Here is a 21,378-nt window from a genome sequence, read left to right on the forward strand (position 1 = left end):
GCCATGAGTCAACTCCAACAGACAATTGATTCTCTTGAAGGTGCTCAGAAGGTTCTCATCACAGATGACAGCAGGATATGTTTAGGTTACAACACAGCAAGGTTTGAGATGAACACTGATAATGAACGTTTGCAGTGGGCTTAAGCATGTTTAGCATTTACTTTGCTTGGCAATCAGTGACTTGTTAAGTTGCAATAATTTGACTCCTCAGAATCTTCAGTCTAACCCACAGTTAAAACACAGAGCTATGTTGCTAAGTATCATGGGTTCTGATGAATTAACAGAAATACAGAAGAAATACTGCCCATCATTCTTTTCATATGTTTTGATGTACTCCAATGTGTCAGGTATACAGAAAAATATTAAGCAGCTTTACCTGACTGTATGTTACATGCCTGTTTTTGCATACAATGAAAATATATGTTTGGCCTTCTGCTTGTAATCAATTACTTTTCATTCACTAAGGGTAATAAGGGAAACCCAGGCTTAGCAGGTCTGGCAGGTTATCCTGGAGCTCGAGGTCCCAAGGGATTGCCAGGCATGCCAGGGCTTGTGGGAGCACCTGGACTAAAGGTAAGCATATAGGTCCTTGTTGTTTAAGTATTACTGATATTGCCCAGTCTTCATACTGCATGCAGTGATTGTGGAACCACCATGCTACTGTTAATTGTACAAGTAGTTGATATAAAAATTTATGTGAAAGGTGAAACTGCAGATTTTGCTGCCCTCCTCAGCTTCTACTGATAATATTAACTACTCATTTCAATGATAAAAGAAGCAAAGAATGGAAACATTACTGATAATTTCCACCATTTGGAGTTGGATTTTTCATTTCAAATGATCATATGCACTGCTCTGTGTGGTTTTATCGGTAAGCAGTTTTTAAAACCTCAAGTTAAGTGAAAACTGGAGAGGGAAATACTGTCTATCTTTGTTCTCTTTTCATGAAGATATTTTAGTATAAACTCTGTTCACTATTTGTAGTGTTTATTACCAGTGCTCCTAGTCTAGTTTATACGCCTTTGTCTAGACAATGAACCGTAGGAAGGTAGCTCCTGCTCAGAAAGGAATGAAATCTGAAAAAGGCAGGGAATAGGTGAGGTGAAGGAAAAGGGATACTAGATTGTGCAAAATAAATGTTAAGAGCAAATGTACTGAGTCAGACCAAAAGTCTGTCTTTGTTAGAGCTAAAAGGAAACACCAAAGAAATAGCATAAGTGCAAAACAGTCATGGAAGGTGACTAGTCCCTAATTACTTGCAGATTGGTAATCTCCTGAGCTAGATATGGTTTTTGTGTGTTTGATGGTCCTGAGAGGATTTCCCTAGCATGAACTTGCCTAGTTTCCATGTGAAATCACATGAACTTTTAATCTAACAACAAGGAGTTCTGCAGCTATACTGTGCCATGCTCAGGGGATTGCTTTTCTAATTTGATTCTAACCTGTCTATTGTGTATTTCATTTTGTGTACTTTAGCACTTTAATGGCGAGTACCATACTGGAAATGGCCTGAAATGTATGTTTTTATTTTTGTTATCAAATCAAGGAACAGTCAGGTCACATTTTCATTTTAATGAAAGAAATAATTATGGAAATGAAATGAATAGAGTATGTTTATTTCTTAAAACAGAGAGAAAGCATGTTCCACGCTTCTGACCAGAAACTAATATTTATAACTTCCACAATTATAACAAAATAAAGGATGTATTATCTTCCTTTTCATAGGGTGAGAAAGGGCTTCTGGGTCATCCAGGAAAACGAGGTAAAAGAGGCCATCCAGGATCACAAGGTGACCAAGGACCAGCAGGAGATGCTGGTCTGAAAGGACAGATTGTACGTAATTACAGCATTTGATGCAAAACAACTACTCCCAAGAGTTACCAATGTGAAATAAGTGAGGATGCCTGCCTCTATTGCAGGGAGAAGACGGAGATCAAGGTTTGATGGGTTTTCAAGGATTCCCAGGTCCAAAAGTATGTGTTAGTTCTTTTCTGTTAGATCTTAAGATGAAGATTTACAGAGTGAAAATATTTACAGAGTGAAAATGTTAGGAAAGCGTAGATTTAATCAGCTTTAACAATAATTTGTTTAGAATATATCTGCACTTGGGACATTTTAGGCAGAGCTATATACTCCACTTTCAAGGATGAACGGTCTGGGTCAGTGAGCTTGGTATTTTCACTGTTACTGCTCTTAGAAATTATCTTACTTCCCTTGTTTACAAGAGATTAATACATGTTGATAACTAATGTTCATGGTTGACTAAACTTCTTTGTATTTTCAGGGCCCTGCAGGGGATGTTGGATTAGTTGGAATTCTGGGCCCAAAAGGTCCAACAGGGCAAATTGTAAGTGTTTCACTCCATGGAAGTGCTTGTGAGGATAGCTTGCGGGTGGCACACATTTTTAATTTAGGGAATCTTCTTTTTCCTACTGGAAAGGCTGGAGCCCTCTAGCTGAGCCTTTTTCTCTCAGACTGTGCCTACACTAGGAGCCCTTTGCCTATTCTTCTGCACTGGTCTGGTTACGATACACAAGCAGAACTGGCCTCTCAGTCTTAAAGAAAAAAATAAAAATAAAAAAACACCCTCAGCTGACAATTATACTCTTAGCAATAATTTCATATACAAGTCTCTTGATTGCTGTCGTTTCATTGTCTGAGGGGGTTTAATGCTCTTTTTCTTCTTACTGGCAATAATGCTGGCTGTATAACTCTGTCCAGCAGTGAAACAAAAAAGGGTCAAACTTTACCTACAGTAAGAGAGGGTAGCACTCAAAAGCATTGTGAATTAATAGGTAGCCTTTTAAATATATATATTTCCTTGTTATCTATGGGGTTACTAGTCTGCATTAGCTCATTCTTCATGACGTCTTCTTCATGACATTCTACTTTCTTACTCTTCAAAAACGTGGAATAATTTTGTAATATTTGGGAGTGTGCATCCAGTTTACAGCATCAAGTTAAAGCAGGAAAGGGGGAAAGTTTGCAGTATGGGAAAACTTACTGCAAAATGCTCTGCTCTCACTGCTGCCATTGACATTGCAGAACTTACTCAGTTCAGTTAACCAGATGCAGAGCAAAGGCTTTAGTGGCCTGTTTTAATAGCTGTTTTCTTTTTCTAAACATTCCTATGCAAGATAAACACTGGAAATGAACAGTTTGCTCTGATTGAAACAGAATAGTAAAGTAACCTTTTAGCAGTATTTACTGGCAGCCTTACAAGAGCACTTCTGGGCAGTAATATAGTTCAAGATAATACTGATTGTAGCTCAATGAATATTTGGGTTTAATACTCAGAGTACTTAAGTTTCCACTATTTTTAGTGTATCACCTCTCACATAAAAGAATGTGTGTGGGCTTTCCAAACATAACTATTACTAATTATTAAAATAACTACCTTGTTGATTATGTAGTGATGTATTTTCAGTATTCAGAAAGAGAATATTTCCATGGTATTTGGGATATTTGCCAGTGCTGAGTGCTGAGCAACTTGAAACCAGGACATGTCATAAGGATTTTCTTCATTTTGAAAACATGGTGGACTAATAAATCACTTTGCTTTTTTACAGGGATATATTGGTCCTGTTGGTCAAGAAGGCATTACTGGCCCAACTGGCAGGCCTGTAAGTTTCCCTTCTCTTTTGGATAGTTTGGTTATTTCACCTACCTTTATTTTTAATAATCTGTTTTACAACTAGACGTATTTTGCCATTTGTCAACTGGTAGGACTGTCTTTGTAATATTACCATGCTGCCAAGCTAATATATGTGATTTCAGCATCTGATACAAACAAGATGATGAAAAAAAATCATAATGGCATTCTGCTGAAGTACAGTATACAAAGGACACCTCTACAGAAGCAGCGGACAAATCAAGGTGTAAACCAGCACCTTAATTGTCACCTCAGTATTCATATTCAGCCTTACATCTGCAATGTTTCTAGAAAAAAAATGTCTTGGCCTTTCTGATGACCCGTAGAGCTCCCTAGGTTCTCTGCTGTGGGACAGCTCTGCCCTCATCGCTTTCTCCATCCCTTGTCACATTCCCTATGCCAGAGACAGAGCAGCATTCTGCAGGAGCACCTGCTGGCTCTCTCTGCTATGTCCAGAGTGCCTGTCCACCCATGTAAGACACATAGAAGCTTTTATTATACCCCTCAAGTTCCTCTGCCTGATCAACAAAACTTGGAAAGAGAATGTTGAAAAATTTGTAATAATAATCTTCAAAATAACAGGAATGCATAATAAAAATAATAAATACGAATATTTAAAAGTGAAAAAGAAAGGAGAAGGAAAGTGTTCTTACTATAACTAGACTATTATTTCCACCTGTTGGGAAAAATACAGCATTTTAAGTCTTGCTGCATTCTTTTCTTTGCTACTCGGGAGGAAAACTTTACAGTTATGTATACCAGTATGAAGGCTTTTAATCGACTTCATATTGAATGTAATAGTTTGCCATTATCATTCAGAAAGCATTAAAAGTTGGAGATTATTTATATGTGATATGAAATGCTGCCATCAAGATACAACATTCTTCCAGGTAATTGTAAGATTGTTACTGACTTCAGAAACACAACATAAGTGCAAAACTAGCAAAAAATACCATGGAGATGGAAAACCAGAGTATACTGTGAGAGGAGAACTAATAGGCTATTAAAGCAGATATATAACTGATAGCTGTCTTCAGTGACAGAGTGCCATGTTTGGCTCTCAACTCTTCAATAGTGAAACACTTATCTCCTATTACAGTGGATCAAATTGAAGAGAGTACAGCTGATTGACAGTGAGAACGCTGACAGTTAAAATTACTAAGGAAAAAAACATATCTACAACCAGAAGAAAACAATCAGCTTTCCAAATCTAGGAATTACAAGTTGTTTTCAGTATTTTTTTCATTATTATTTTTCTAATAATGTAGAAAAATTAAAGCCCTAGGGCTGTAAATATTTCCACAGATGAGATTGGACTTTTCATGGGAGCAGTATCCCACGTAGTATCCCATTTAGTATCCCATCACATTAATTTGCTTATTTCAATCCTAGAAGCCGAGAAAGCATGCTGGCTTAACAACTTCTTTCTTACAGGGACCAAGAGGTGAAAAGGGCACAAGGGGTGAAATGGTAAGTTGAAACAACTTTTGTGCTTTTGTCCTCTTGGCTGTGTAAAAAGTATTCATGTGTTACACTTAATGTATTTCTGCATGCTCAGAATGCCAGACAGCCCTTTTGTGCTCCTGCAGAGTGCTAGAGTGCTGTCCAAGAAGGGTTGGACCATGAGTCCAAATTTGGACTTCTTTTTTGTACAAGCCGGTTCATACAGGCATGCCTGATAAGTGTATGCTGTCAGGCAATAGGGCCCTGATTGTGGAGCAGTCACATACTCCAGATCTGTTACAGTTCAGTTCTAAAAGCAAAATCCTCTGTCACATTTATTGTCAATTCTCTGGTATCTCACGGCACAATGTGTGTACAATGCCACGTTCATGACGTCTACACATCATCTCCTGTAGAGGAGAACAGGAAAAACCTGGAGTTGAAGGTTGGTGTCTATGCAACATATGCTGACTGCAGTAGCAGTAGGCAGCACAGATAGGTAATGAAGTTTCGCTCTGTTTTCAGTAAGAGTAGTACATTCGTTTTTGTATATTACTAAATGTTTGATTTTACTTAAAAATTGGTAGAGCTAGTAAGGCCTCCAATTACTGATGACTGTGCCAATTTATTGTATTTATAGCAAATGTGAATACAATGTTAGCTGGTATTTATGACATTACTTTATATGACAGATTTATAATTGCTTCCTTTTATGGTAACTGGCCAACGTGATCTGGTTCCTGTTGCTCTTACCCTGCCTTTTATCCCGCCTCACTTTAAGTCATTCGGTTCCTCATCTTACTGTATTTTGGTTTAAGCATCCACCTGTGTACAATTCCAACCTAACTGCCTTATAAAAGCTTTGAAAAATAAATCATAAAAATCAAAATTAAAGAATTAAGGATTAGAATGAAGCTTGGTGTATGTGTCTTAAGGACCTTTCCTCATTGATTTTAAGGATCTTGAGGTGATTCTTATCTCAGAGTAAGAGGAAAACTAGGCTTGTAATTCATACTACTATTAAACATTTCAACTGTGTTTTTCTCATCTTTTGTTCATAAGAATTTCTATGACAGCATAGAACTAAATGCTGACATTAAAAAAAGAAAAAAAGAAAAAGAAAATCCTAAATCATTAATTCATCTCCTAAGACTGCTTTCAGAAGAAGGTTTAATTTTAAACTATACACAGTAGCATTAGTTTACAATAGAGTTTACAATTACTTTACAATAGTTTACAATCTTCTAGCCAAGAAAAGGATGTATTCCCAAATATTTTCACAAACAAATATGAGAAAATGCTTTTCATGCAACTGTGTAATCTCCAATCTGAGATTAGATTTCCATTGTAAAAATTATATTATTCTTCCTAGACTTGCAAAGATTTTTACATTTCTGTAAGAGTCCAAGTTTTAGTTACAGGTTTTAGTCTGTCAGGGACATAGCGTTCATTACTAGAAAGGAATGTTCTCTTATCCCCTGAAAAACATGGAATGTAAAATTATGCCTCCTTGTTTAGGTTAATGGTGAACCAAAGTTCAGCTTCTGTAGGCTGTTTCTGGAGAAAAATTGATAGATCGAGATTTTTTTGGAAAAAAAAATAAAATTCCAAATATTCATATCACTTTGAAACATTTAGAAAATCATGGAATGCTTTTTAGAATATTGTTTCAGAATTCTGACATTTCTGAAAGTATTTTCATTTACCTAGGATTTTTTATTTTCTTCCATGTCATTAATAGTACGTAATGGATGATGATATAGAATCATAAGAAAATCCAGGTTATTATGGATCTTGACGTATTCCATGTCCAACCTCCTGTTTAAAGTATAATTAGCTTTGAGATAAAACCACATTGCTTACCATCTTCAAAACCTCCAGGAACGGAGATTATATAGTCTTTCTTGGCAAGTGTTCCAGTGCTTGACTATCCTAAAAGTAAAATAATAATAATAATAATACTATATAAGCACAATATGATAAAGCACAATCTGTAATTTTCTATTATGAACTTTTATCTTAGGTTTACAGTAACTAAGAGCCGCTGCTACGCTGGATAGTATATCAGAGTATTATATTGCAGGATGCTACTATGACTTACCCATTCTGAGACACAGTGAAATAACATCAAAGTGACAGAAGTGATCAGGGAAAGCTTAATTACTTGGGATGACATTTTTTTTCCTTTTTAAAATAATCGTTGATTTAAAATCATTATTTTACTTTGTTTCTTGGAAAATTTCAAAAGTTACGGAAAATATGGGAGTCCCTGGGATTGCTCATGTTTTCAAAGTTAAGCATGTGTATCATTGCATATAAAATCAGGGCCTTGTGGTTTTAGAAAAAGATTAGAATTTTGGCCTTTGAACTTCTGTACTAGCAATCAAATTGGGTGATTAAGGAATTAAAGAGCACACTAAAACTAACATTTCTATTGTCTGATTTTGTTATTATGAACTAGAATTATACTCAGTATACTGGAGTTATAATGGAACCTTTTCACTTAAATTCTAGTATGATCAAAGGGTAAATTAAGTGGATTTGTAAAGGTAATCCTGCACATTCCAATGAAACATTCTGCAATTAGCTTAATCCATGAAAAGTGTAATTTAACCTTATTCTGTTGCTCTATAACAAACAAAGAGAACATTTGTAACATCTCTACAGGATTTTCAACACACTCGTGCTGTTTTGTTACATTTTAAAGGCTTGTAAAAGTAATTGATATAGACCTTTGAAGTTTTAATGCATTTAAGAAATCTAATATCTCCCCCAAAGAAGTTTACTACAGTTACCAAATAGCATTCACTATTTACCTTTTTTTCCACATGGATTTTATTGGCAAGGTGACAGTAAATCAAGACAAATCACATTTATCTTTTGCAAAATACTTTAAATTCATTGGTACAGTGCACTTTCTGATTTTTGAAGTATTCAGTTCTGTCTCAAGAACCACTATAATTTTTAGCTGTTCTAGTCCCAAAACGTTCGAAGTCTTACAATTGTGGCATATGCCAAGAATATAGAATGTTAGATGAAGTATTCAGTCATCTGAAAAATCCACTGGAATTTCTAAATCTCAACACTCAGAGAACAAAGGCATCTATTCATCAGAGCAGTGGTTACTTAGGGACAAACTGCAGAAGACTTTGTGCCTTGCTTGACTCGATGTTTGCATAATCAAGTCCTGAACTAAGATAAATATGTCCACATGCTGCCAGATTCATCTGTCAAGTTTCTTTTTCACACTTTCTCTTTCATTTTATATTAAACATACTTCCCCAAGTATGATCATAGAGTTCAGGACTTGAACTTAGGATTTTAAAGAAAACTTCAAGCTGGACAATAATCAAAATCAGAGTAAAAAGGGAAATCTAGGTACTTGCCACAGAATCTACAAAGTTTTCTGTATTACTGCATATTCTAAAATGACTTATCCTCCGATTTCCATTTTTCAATACTAATCTAATCTAATACTAATTAATGCCTTAATTAAATATCAGTACAAATTTACCAACAAAATGACTTGGAGTCTCTTTTGTATGAAACACAACTGATGCATCCTGACCATATTTATTTTGAAAGTTGAATTTTAGTCTACTAGTGCTTATGCCATCAATGTCATCTTCACTGTCAGAAAGCCGTATCTCTAAACTCCCAGAAATAGCTTCAGTTTCAGTTCTCCCACAGAACTTGCACAAAACATGCATCTCGGCCTCAAAATCATTTGTGGTCCCTTATCATAGCCTTGTTGGTCTGGTGCTAGGAGTTACATGATGGCCTCTTCTTTTCACAGCCTTCACTCTCCAGCACCTGAGCCCCTCTGGCATGGCCAGGGCAGGTGATGTGCAGACACACTCAACCTTGTGCAGTTGATGCACAAGTCATCATAATCCCCTGTCAGATTTATTCCCAGGTGGCTACCATATACTGTACTTCATGAGTATGTATAGCAATAGTAAAAAATGCAGCTGGTATTGTCTTAATATTGACAGATTTGGAGCCTCAGTGACTTAAATAAATTGCTCCTATATGCTTTGAAGTCTTCTTTATTTAAATATACATAAATCAATGTAAAATTGAATCTGGTTTTATCCATCTGGTCATTTCCAGGTGAACCAGCTGCCTCAGCTGGTGGCAGGTTGAAGCACAGTCCAAGTTCAGCCGTTGTATCTTGCAGTGACACTCACACAGATCTTGCTGTGAAATCTCACAGCAGGAATACTTCTTATTCCTATATTAAGTGATTTACAACTTGATACCTCTTTGACTAGATTAGCTTCACAATATTCGCCAGCATTAATTACCATGTCAAATAAGATTATTTCTCTTTTTACAGAGACTTAGCACTAGCATAACCATATTGGTATAAGAGTGTTTTTGCTCGAACAGCTCATTGTGCTTGAATAATAGGTACAATAAGTACAAACTAAAGAGTGTTTTGCTTATATAAACTCAGTTATGTTAAATGGTTTTACTAATACATAATGCAGATCTAGTCTGTGCCTTTCATTCCTTCTCTTTTTTTTTTTGCATTAAGCCACTGCCACTTATTCTTTCCGTTGTCATTGTTCTTGCTATTGTTTATGTTACAGCAGCTCCTAGAGGATTTAAGCATATAGAGACTGAAGAAGAGAATCTTACAGAGACAAAAGTATTACTGAATATTTACAGATATTCATAATCATTCTATCTCAGCGTGAATAGTTGCTCAGAGAAAGGCTAAATCAGACAGACTTTACATTTCATCAAACTCTGAGGCAAGACTAAAACGCAGGTATAAGACTATGTGCGTTATAGGCACTATAAACTAGGGAGAAGCAGCTGTTCCTTCTCTTCTCCTCCCTACTGTATCTTCCTGCATGCTAAAATATTGTTTCTTAAGGTCAGGAGCATGGGTGTAACTTCATTAATATGAAGGAAGCCTGCAGTAACTATTAAAAATTAAAAATGAACCTAACATGTTCTGGCTGAAAAGTGGCACTGCTAATAAATGGAGCTAATAAATGCCTAGTAGATATCTGTGCAGTCAAACGGATCAGTTTTTTTATGATCATTCATCCACTGTAGTACTTGTATCGGCAACATGTGCATAATGCTGCCACATTGTATGTTAATAGCTTGTATAACTTCTATACCACAGGTGATTAAATAAATAAGTTTTGGTAAACAGACAACCCAGAAATGCTCACAGGAATAATTTCACATTAACAGAGCGTACTACTTTAAGAATAATAACTAATAATCTCGGTTTTACCGAGACCCGTATCACAAACATTTTCACTTCACTTTATGTACTGTGGCATTTTGTCATTAAAAACATACATAAATATAAAAGCTGAAATGTTCATCTATAACCACTGCATTTTATTTCCATTTCTTCCAGGGACCTCAGGGACCTCAGGGCCAGCCAGGGCCACCTGTAAGTGTAATAAAAATGCCTGTATTATTGTACTGTGAATTCATCAAATAAACATGTGAAGGACCTAATCTATGATTTCTCCCATTTTCCAGGGACCACCTGGACCACCAGGACCAAGAGTAAGTACTGTAACTACCCTAACTACAATATAATCCTCTGATGAAGGTGAAAATACAGGATCATCTTCAGTTGCTTATTCTGTCACTGTAAGTGAAATGCAAATACATTTTTCTACAGTTTCCATTGCTACAGTAATACGGTTTTGGACCTGCCATGTTACACTGTTGGCTCTGCTCTACCACACTGTTGAGTCCTTAACAGGCTGTGTTCATAGGCATGCTCATACTTTTAATACGGGTTAACTCTGTCGTACTCTAAAAGGGTTTTCTGCTGTTCTGTATTTGAACACACAAAGACAGCAACAGAAAAGTTTGTGTTATTTCTGGCCCTGCTGTTCTTCCTATATATGTATATGTGTGTGTGTGTATATATATGTGTGTGTGTGTATATGGATATATATATATATATACACAAATGCAATTAGTCTGTTAAGGGATTGTACCACTTAAGACAAACTCAGTATTTGAAGTGTTTTAAATCTGTGATGCTATATGTAACCTGAGAACCAGAACCAACTGCAAGACCTAGTTGTTTGTATGGGTTTCTTAGTCCTTTAAAAATAAATAAACCTGGTGTCTGCTATGTACATCACACAAACTGTGGAGAATGAAGATACTATTTTAAAAGCAACTTTTCACAATGAATTATTTTCTGAAGATGACAAAATAATGACCATGCTTCTACAAGAATACTGAAAAATTTACTTACCTGTAGTTTAGAATATTTCTATTTGTTTTTTATTTTCTGAAATATCTTTTTTTATTTTTCAGAAACTTGTGGATATCAATGCTGCTGTTCAAGCTTTGATTGAGTCAAATGCTGCACTGCAGACGGAGGTAATGAATCTCACTGCATTTACATTGTCATCTACATATACAATTATAAAGAGACTATTTGAGGAAATATCAGGGCTTCTTTAGAAAAACAATTTAAAACATGGGTTACAAGCAATTACTGTAGAATGTAATTAAACATGTTGAGATACATAAGATACAATTTAAACAGAATTAAGGAAAAACAGCATTTCTATCTTTTTATCACAATTAGCAGTGATGGAAATTTATAAAATATCACACATAGTGGACTGTAACTGTTTAGCTACAGATTATAGTGACATTTAGGCCCTGTTCCAAAAAATACTGGCACACGTACTTAATGTTATGCAAGTATGTGGTCTCATTGGAAAAAAAAAAAAAAAAAAAAAATCCTTTCATGTGTGAAGTCAAATATATTTGCATTTATTTTCTAGGGTAAGTCTAAGAGTAGATTTCACTACTCAAAATCTAAAACTGATGCATATACTTGTATTTTTTTTCTTTTTCTCCCATACCCATATTTCTGTCAACGTGTTATGTTGTTGTATTTGCATGATCTTCAACTGCCTGTAACTTCACTGCTCTGATAATTTTAATAAAATGCACTAATATATTTATTGGAATATATTATTCTTACCCTGTTTTGTATGGCTGTTGGCATATGTTATAAATATTTTGCTTCTGTCTGGCTCTTCAATGGCCACTTGATGTTTACTGCATATACTGCTGTTGTGATACTTCTCTGTGGTAACACATTTGCTAATGGCCCCTGGCAGAGATACCAGAATACTGAAGTAACTTTACTAGATCACAGTACAGAGATATACAAAACGCTGCACTACCTTAGCAATTTACTGCACAGCATCAAGAACCCCCTTGGCACACGAGATAACCCAGCACGCATCTGCAGGGATTTGCTTAGCTGTGAACGTAAAGTGTCAGATGGTAAGTGTCCACTTTCATCAAAGCTTGAACACAGCTAGGCTTTGAAATGCATTGCTGCCAAATGATATGTTCTATATCCAGATTTGGATGAGTAGATTTTTTGTTAGATTCTGTTACAGTTTGTCAGTTATCTTTATTTTATCTTTATTTATGTTACAATTTCTGGATTTTAAAGATTGAAGTATGTAGCTACCTGGTATTATATAGATATTAGATAGAGATTATATATAAAAGCAAACAAAAGTGTCCAGAAATTTTTGAAAATTAATCTCATTTTGTGATCAAAAGTTTTCTGAATAGTTAGAGCCAACTTGGAATGAGTTTTATGTGGATCAGATTCTAGATTACTAATGAGAAAATTGTATACAATAGACTATGACTGTCAGATACACTGGTAGCTGTTGATATCTTAGAAGATGTTGAATCAATAATTCAAATCAAAAATAATTATTTAATGTGTAATGTCAATTCTGTGACATAATTCTCATTCTGAGTGGTTAATAAAATAAATACAACACCCCTATTATCAAGCGTGAGCATGAACTAAAGAGGAAATGAGAAATGAAATAAGAGATCACAGTGAAATCTCTGTTCCTTAACATAGGTAAGGACAGATCAGCTCTTCAAGATGAGCCTAATGCTTTTTAGAAGTTCATAGTTCTAATAAGATTTCCTGTAGGGCCACAGAGGTCACTGACATAGTCCTTCACTTCACAGGATAATACACCCATAAACCGGATGGCCCAGGCTAACCTATTTTCTAACCATAAATTCAGGGAAGCTAAATCCTACTCTAATTTATGTGTCCTCTTTCTTTTTGTGAAACAAACTCCATGGGTTCACAACAATAAATTCACCTTATTACTGTCACTAGCACATGTCATACAAAGTGCCTGGTGGCAGAAGGAGAGTGGAAAAATGCAAGATCTTCGAGTTGCTGTGAGAGGAAAAGAATTTAAATTTCTGAATATATTCTGGGTATAAAGCCAAGGCCAAGGAAATAGTTAAGTTTTCATACGTAAAGAGCAGACTGCAAATGCCATTTATTCTTACTACTTCGCTGTAGATAGAGAGGATGTTTTTGAAACCGTAACTGTATTCAGAAGTTATTGCATATGTAATGAGAGCTGATTGGCTATGATAATTTTGCTCAGCATTCATTATTAATAGAATTATGGTAGTGGAAAGATTTTCATGTTCCCTTTCTATTTCCCACTGAAGCTATGGTAATAATAAATATAATGCTTGCCAAAAAATATGAATATTTTAGCAAATTGTTTAGTAACAATTATAATTTGGGTTAATTTTCTATCTGGGATTATATACTAATAGGAAAATACTGGATTGACCCAAATATTGGCTGTCCTTCTGATGCCATTGAAGTTTTCTGCAACTTCACTGCAGGTGGTCAGACGTGTTTAACACCACCATCTGTGACAAAGGTATGCATTGTTTCCTGGAGGTTCTGTTTGTGCTGAAACTTCAAGCAAATGATTGCTTGTTGACTCAATGTGTGAGAAGATGTTAGATTTCAGGGGAGTGTGGGGTGTGGGGGGCTGAAGGACGTGTTATGTGCGTCTTTGTGAAGGACGTGTTATATGTTCTGGTAAGGAAGTTGCAGAATGTCTGGAGACGATGTATGTTACTGTAACTGTCACTTTCTTCATTTACTCATCTTCCATGCTAAAGGAATTATTTCATTTTGCTTTACATCTTTCTAAAAACGGCATAAAAATAAGCCTGAAATGCTTCTAAGCTATGTTAGTAACTCATCACTTAGGGCGGCTAAGTGTGTAATGCTGACATCATTGCAATGGAAAGGAAAAAAAAATATCCTGTTCAACACCTAGCTACTGTTAAATGCCTTGTTAGGTGAAGACTGGTTTCCTTTATGTCGTTAGTCCATGCTGCCCATTGCATGTGGTCCTTAAACCACTGGGAGTAGACATTTTACATTTATGGAGTTTTGCGTATCTACTTCAGCCATCAAAGAGCATCAGAAATAACATAAAGCTCCATATGCATTCCTACATTTGGAAGATTCCTGAATATGACCTGGTCTTGGAGAAATTCTTGTTGAGGAATGCATAACTGTATTTTCTGTCTAAAATCAAAGTATGCTTATAATTTTCAGGCTATTAACAGGATGTAGGTATTGGCAGCCAGAACCTGTGGTCTAAGAAGACTAATTAGCAGAAAGGTGCAACTGCAGTTCAAGCACTGCTGCTGCTATTATCTTTCTTTGAATCACAAAATCCTTTGTCTCAGTTTTCTTATTTAAAAATAGTGTTTTCTGCCTAGCTATGTTTCAACAGTATTGTAAGCATTAGCAAATGTTTCTTTTTAAGCTTTGAAAATGTCCAGGGAAAGTTTCATTATGAAGTAAGCACTTTAACAGGACCTAATAGTTCTCCTGAAAAATACAAGTGATGCTCTTCGGCACTGATCCCCATGTATAAACATGTGTACGTGCTCCTATGTGTAAATATTGCACTAGTATACGCATGTCACTTTGCGTTGTGGTGGCCATTTGGCATGGCTCAGCTGTAAGTCTAACTGTGTGTTTCTTTTGGAACTTAGCTGGAATTTGGCGTTGGAAAAGTGCAGATGAACTTTCTTCATTTACTGAGCTCAGAAGCAACCCACAGCATCACAGTTCACTGTCTCAACACACCAATGTGGGAATTAAATGAGGCAGGTGGCCATAAAACATCAGTTAGCTTCAAAGGTTGGAATGGACAAGTATTTAAAGCAAATACGCTGCTTGAACCGAAGGTGCTGATGGATGAATGCATGGTAAATACATTTTAGCATTTGCATCATTAAAACCATAATGGAGTCACTGTTTAGGCAAGATTAACTTTCAGCAAATAATCTTTGAGAACAATTTTTTCCTGCTGTTGTGACAATCTTAGATATATATGCCCTGAAGTTTATTTCTTACATTGTTCTGCATATGTAGGCATACACCAACCTTCTGATATTCAATACAACATCTACTCAAGTACAAAAGCAATTCCAGTAATATGGACCTGGTACTTGTTGTTCTCATTAAATAAAAAATATTTGAAGACCCTACTAAGACTCTGAAGAGAGATGGGAATAGAAGTAAGGAGGTCCTCAAGGGGATTTTAGGAATGGTTACTCTCAGAATGAAAATTCAGACTTCAATGATAGTTCGCTTGAGGTTATATAGCACAAAATCTCAGTTTTGAAGAAACTGGTAATTATTTTTGGACAGCTAATTATCATTAAAGTAATTGACTATGAGTAAATTATTTTTTTTGAGGTGATTTAGCAAGAGATCTAAGAAGCTGTATGAGCCCAGGGCTTCTTGCAAAGTGGCAGGCTCTCTCCCCTGAGCCCTGTTGCCTTGCATCTGCATCTGCCCCAGCTGTATTCTGGAGTGGGCTGAGAAGTCACAGTTTTGCCATGAGTGCCTGTGATGTTCTGTGGGAGAAATAGCTTTTGTTACATTATAGAGTTTCTTTATGAACTGCTGGGAGAATAAATGTTTCTGTACATTTCTCCTCTCACTCCTTAAGCACAGCTTTCATTTGTGTTTCGAACCTCATCTTTGATGTGAATTTAATATTCTGCTTCTGTGTGTTGCAGATTCAAGATGGCAGCTGGCATAAGACACAGTTCTTTTTTCACACTCAGGACACGAATCAGCTTCCAGTTGTTCAAGTTAACACACTTCCTCATCTCAAACCAGGGCAGCAGCACTTCATAGAAAGTGGTTCAGTGTGCTTCCTTTAAAGGTTCTGTCCTGGTTCTTTTTGCGTCAGCACAGAATTGCTGCACAGATTGAGTGCAAGAGTAATGACCTGTTATAGGCAAAATTGCTATGAAACTGAAGATTCATTTTGAACAGTGTTGGTTAAAGAATTTCAAGAAGGAAAGACTTCCCCCTAAGGAGAAATGGCATTTCAAAATAAAGAAAAGAAAGAAGACTGCAAGAATTTTCCTAAAGTATTCAAATCTCTTTTTAATACTGGTTGGTGCTTTCTTGCATAATTTCCTGAAATTGAATATCTGAGCATGGAATTTTTCAGGACCTCTAGTGTTCTTGGCAATTTGTTTAACAGCACTACAAAAAAACACCCTAAGGAAAGCTGGAGACATACAATACTAAGGAGCAATACTGGCTAATGCTCCTAAATGTGCAATAGCTTATATATGAAAAGTGAATTATGCCACAGTACAATACATTGTCTTTTCTTAAACATTAAGTTTTATTATAGTCCTTTGTGGACATATTCATCTTAATAGATGGCACACTACCTCTATGTGTTTCCTGTCCGCATTGCCTTGGTGCTCTTCATAACACAAGGTGCTGGTGGCCTTAGCAGAGATTGAATCCCTTTTTATCTTTCAGACTGTATGTGCTGGTTACATCAGGATATGTTTCTGTTGTCAAGGTACTTATTTTAAATCGTTGGTCACATACTTCACTACAATTAAAACATTATTTATGTGGATTTCTTGTTTTAAATATTTTTATGTACTGTTGCAGAAATGGTATATAAGACAGCACGTTGTATATGATGCATATAGTCCGAACAGTTAGCTTTGTAAAAGTTGTTTTTAGAAGAGCTACCTGCAGTAGTTTTGAGTTTTAGATTCTGAATGCCAAAGGCATCTTAAGATGATGATATATTGTGTATATATTTTGTAACTAGTTAAGCAAATTACTACAGCATGTCTTCTGAAAGACTACTGTTAAATTATAATCAATGTTTCATCAATTTAGAAATTTCATTTTTTTTTGCAATATTTTTAGATCATTTGTTTCCTTAAATTAAGCCTAAAATTTTCAACCATCTTTATTAAAAACAAACAAAAAACAATTTTACCATTAGGAAAAGCACTCTTTGATAACTCTCTTATAGTGACATATCTATTATCAATCCAAAGTCTACTGAGGAAGATGGCAGATAAGTGGAAAATGATACCAAACCATACTGCACAGCAGGGAAGTGTTCAAACAACTGGTTTAATTGTCTTGATCCACAGGAAAGCATACTTAAACTATAATAAAATAAGCTTCCAAACTGTCTGTTTGTCTTTTACTATTTTGTTTTAATACTGTATAGTTCATTCTCAGCAATGATGGAAATCCTCTAGAAAGGTACTTTTTAGGTGCTAGTGCTTTGTTTTCCAAGGGGAAATGCCATGGAATATTGCACAAATATTTACTTTTTACAAGGTAAAGTACATGTACATCTGATGTTTTTGATTAAAGCGTTTTTTTGTTCCCTGTGAGAAAATCTGATCAAAGACTGTAAGATCATTGAATGACAATAAAGGTTATAGAAAATTCCTTCCTGTCGTTTTTGCATTTTCAAGATTGCTAGTTCTGCCAGCATCACTTGATGTTTGCTCTTAGTTTGTCTTTGGAGTTGATGTGATAAATATATATTTTGTAAGAATGTTAGAAAATGTTCTGCTTCATGTGTATTTTTTTAATCTTATTGCCTTACTTTCGGAAATTATTTATAGCCTGTATTTGTTTTTTCTTAGTTTCTATCAGAAATCATCTATTTTAAAAGCTAATACCTTAAAGCATTATTAGTCTGCTCAGATGTAAATATCTTCATTTATGTGATTAAGTCAAAAATGTAAATTCCTTGCCCACAGCACAAAGTCCTTGTGCACCAGGCCACTACCAGACAGTACTGTAGTGTGGTGCTTGAAGTGGGAGGCTGCCAGAAACAGTTGGCAGAAAGTATCCTTTTTGACAGTGTGCTTTATACATAGCGCAGCATGAGTTTTGGAAAGCCGCTTGCCTACAGCCACCTGAGCTCTTCCGAGCATTCCCAGGAGCTCTGGCACAGCTCTGTCCCACAGGGTTGTGACGGTTCCTTCCCTCAGCTGTTAATTTCTGATGGTTTGAGGCAATCATCTGCTTTGTTACCCTGAAGTTTAGAGCAAGCCCTGAGCTAGGCTACGGCTGTGTGTCAGACCCCTGCTGAGGCAGGGACGTTTCCACCTGGTAGGGCCGCGGAGGCCGCCAGGCGGCGCCGCCGGCCGGGGGAAAGGCCTCGGCCGGGCTCTCCCCATCGGGCCCCGCGTGCGGAGGCGGCGCCGCGCAGCCATGGCGGGGCAGGGCGGCCCCGGGAGCCCCGGGCGGGCGGCCGGGGGGCGGAAGATGTCCCTGCAGAGGTAGGGCCGCGGGGATGGGGCGGCCTCGCTGCGCCCTCGGCTCCGCTCACGGCCGCGGCCCGGCCCGGCCTGGCCCGGCCCGGGGGGCGCCTCCGGGGGGCTCCGGGGCTGGCGGGGGGAGGCTGCGGCCCGCGGCGGCCTCTCCCCACCGCGAGGCCGCTGCTCGGGGCCGGGCCTGCCCAGCGGGGTCCGAGCCCTTCGGCGCCGCCCTGCCCCGGGCATCCTCGCTCCTGCCGCTGTGCCCGGCGAGGGAGGAGCGGCGGTGCCGGCCTGGCTGCCCGACGGGGTGCGGGGCGGCTGGGCTTGCGGGCAGGGGCTGCGGGGGAGGCACCGTGTGGGCTCTGCCCGCTCGCGTTGGATGCTGCGGAGGGTATTTAAGGTGTGGCAAAGGGATGGGAAGCTCAGGGTAACGGCTGCTTCAGGCTCTGTTTCGCAGCTCGTGCAGGAATCCTCATGCTCGCCCTCTCCTCGTAAAAAGAGGGGAGATGTCATTCTTGTACCGACCTAGTCAAAAAGCAGGAGGCCGTGGGTGTGGAGGAGAGCACAGCGAGGCTGTGTTCAGTAGCAGGGTTTGTAGGGCTTGCCCATTGTGCCTGTGGTGGGTGCCCTCAATGCAGGCCTGCCCTGCTGGGGAAAGGGGGTGTTAGGTCATAGTGTGAACCCCAGACACTAATGAGCCCAGTTTTGGACAGATGGGAAGTAATAATGCACATTAAGAGTAGTAATATAAATGCAGAAAGGCACTGATAGAGCAGGCTGCAAAGCACAAAGTGATGCAGCCTCACTGTGCTTCCAGCCCTGCATTAGCTTGGTGTTCCTCAAAGCATCTCTGTGGTGCATTTTAATAAAGGTTGGACCCCAGTATGTGTTTGGAGATGCTCACTGCAGCTCACGTTACCGTGTCTGCTAGTTTATCTAATCCAAGCTATCTGTGTTTTCCCTTCCTCCTTTCAAGGTCCAGGTAATGTTACCCAAATGTAACAGCCAATGGCACCGTGCCTGCCTGTTGGGTGGTGCCCTAAGAGATACTTTCTGCTTCTTTCAGATGTGAAATGTGTAGTGAAGAGGAAGCTAAGTACAGATGTCCGCGATGTATGAAATACTCATGCAGGTATCTAATATCTAACTTAAACTGTTATGTTTCTTGTGCTGAACGTGGCATATTAATGGTTCTTTATTTGTGTCATTTCAGTCTGTTGTGTGTAAAGAAGCATAAGCTTGCACTGAGCTGTAATGGAATCAGGGATAAAACATCATTTATCTCTGTAAATGAATTTACCGACTTGAACCTTCTGAGCGGTAAGAATATTCCTTGTGCTTTTTAAAATTCACCATTTTTAGTAGGTTAGATAAATAAACTACGTTTTTTTTTCTGTTCTGTTTTTGCTTTCAGATTACCGTTTCCTGGAAGATGTAGGAAGGACAGCTGATGCTGCGGCTCGAGATCTTTCTGTGCATAGGCCAACAACAAATAAATTTGTAAGTTTTAAATTAGCCACTTGGTCTGTTGGAGATAGGGTTGACTACCTTTACATTCCCACTGAGGCAGTCCCAGTCCAGATTTCAGAGCTGATAACCTCTACTGTGAAGATATGGACGACCCTGGATATTAGAGCCAGAAATCAAGGAAGGTCTCCAGGTTTATGTAATAGTAGTATTGGTGGCTACATCCAGTTGCTTAGAAGAATAAACTGCTAACAATCTATACATTCTCCAAATACTTGATGCGTGGCTGTTCTTCTGGGTTGAGGGTGACAGATGTGTATTAAGAGAGACTGATTGCTCCTATCTACCTCCACAGCTTTTCTGAATTTTTACATGCAATATTCCCATGTAAACAACATGGGATTTTTTTGGCATGTTTTTGCCTAAAAATTATTACATGCTTCCCCATTTACCAAACCAAGATAACTAGAGTTCTGCAGAGAATAAGTCTAAGCAACTGTGAAGTAAAAGCTAACGTGCTAAGGATGAGAGGTGATTTTTCTTGAAATTCTTCCACTTCCAGTAGAGCATCAATGAGATCACAGAATTAGATGTCATTTCGTAAAAGCCATATGACAGAGCAGGGAAGACCAAGATCAAGAAGTATGAACACCAAAGTGCACTCCAAAATATGTTGTCTCATTTGTGTGTCAGAAAAAGGTGTCAGGCCCCTGTTTCCAATCCTGTGAAGACACTTTTTAATACAGCACTCAACTCCTCAGTTGGAGAGAATTCATGTTGATTTTTTTTAATGCCAAGTAGATTTAGAAGTCCTTGTCTGTCTCTTAAGCTGCTGTCATACTCTGTGTTATAATCATGATGTCTTGAAAATGTACATTGAAAATGGTGAGATGCTCCAGAGGTAGCAGTTTTTAGCGTGCAATACTAGGCGTGTTTGCAGGATGATATCCTTCACGCTACCTTTAGATAGGATTTTGTCAGAGTGGTTGAGGAGGTGCTTGTATATCCCATCCACTAGCAGGGTTGTAGCTCAAAAACCAGCTCAGTGAGTGGTTTTGCACCGATGGTGGGTGTTTGTGACTTTCACAGTATGTTGAAGAACCTTAAGTGGGAAGAGGTCATTGGCATGTTGTTTTTAACTGGAAGACTTCACCTGAAAATGTTTCAGGTAGTGTCCAGGCTTGCTTTATTGACTTGCTCACTCACAGTGTTTTGCTTATTCAAAAGTCAAAGTTCAACATTAAACGTGGCCTTTTCTTTAATGTTCCCATAATTCCTTTCGTGTTTACTCTTCATTTTTTGCTTTAATGTTCCAGCTTTGTGTATACAATTCAGATTCAAAAAAATAATAATTTTATTTTTTGCTA

The 21,378-nt window shown here is 37.7% G+C and overlaps 2 protein-coding genes across 9 annotated transcripts in view; both read left to right on the plus strand.

Moving 5' to 3' along the window:
* The window catches only part of COL24A1 (collagen type XXIV alpha 1 chain), a 155,000-nt gene extending 137,277 nt beyond the window's left edge, over positions 1 to 17,723 (plus strand). For 6 of the 8 annotated variants that reach the window (XM_084528199.1, XM_084528201.1, XM_084528205.1 and 3 more), the window contains exons 48-60: positions 466 to 573; positions 1,726 to 1,833; positions 1,920 to 1,973; positions 2,285 to 2,347; positions 3,570 to 3,623; positions 5,087 to 5,122; positions 10,482 to 10,517; positions 10,610 to 10,636; positions 11,408 to 11,473; positions 12,229 to 12,397; positions 13,730 to 13,839; positions 14,978 to 15,193; positions 16,013 to 17,723. In XM_084528199.1, the coding sequence (XP_084384325.1) occupies positions 466 to 573; positions 1,726 to 1,833; positions 1,920 to 1,973; positions 2,285 to 2,347; positions 3,570 to 3,623; positions 5,087 to 5,122; positions 10,482 to 10,517; positions 10,610 to 10,636; positions 11,408 to 11,473; positions 12,229 to 12,397; positions 13,730 to 13,839; positions 14,978 to 15,193; positions 16,013 to 16,159 (1,194 nt within the window). In that variant the 3' untranslated portion in view covers positions 16,160 to 17,723. Of the gene's footprint in view, positions 1 to 465; positions 574 to 1,725; positions 1,834 to 1,919; positions 1,974 to 2,284; positions 2,348 to 3,569; positions 3,624 to 5,086; positions 5,123 to 10,481; positions 10,518 to 10,609; positions 10,637 to 11,407; positions 11,474 to 12,228; positions 12,398 to 13,729; positions 13,840 to 14,977; positions 15,194 to 16,012 lie in introns of those variants that run through there. The other 2 variants (XR_014695611.1, XM_084528203.1) reach the window with 2 other exon arrangements.
* A 739-nt stretch (positions 17,724 to 18,462) lies between these two features.
* ZNHIT6 (zinc finger HIT-type containing 6) overlaps positions 18,463 to 21,378 on the plus strand; it is a 32,142-nt gene continuing 29,226 nt past the window's right edge. The window contains exons 1-4 of the mRNA XM_084528520.1: positions 18,463 to 18,565; positions 19,611 to 19,676; positions 19,758 to 19,864; positions 19,959 to 20,044. Of these exons, the coding sequence (XP_084384646.1) occupies positions 18,498 to 18,565; positions 19,611 to 19,676; positions 19,758 to 19,864; positions 19,959 to 20,044 (327 nt within the window). The 5' untranslated portion in view covers positions 18,463 to 18,497. The remainder of the gene's footprint in view (positions 18,566 to 19,610; positions 19,677 to 19,757; positions 19,865 to 19,958; positions 20,045 to 21,378) is intronic.

The sequence above is a fragment of the Aythya ferina genome (genome assembly GCF_964211825.1).
Source record: "Aythya ferina genome assembly, chromosome: 8".
Classification (NCBI taxonomy): domain Eukaryota; kingdom Metazoa; phylum Chordata; class Aves; order Anseriformes; family Anatidae; genus Aythya; species Aythya ferina.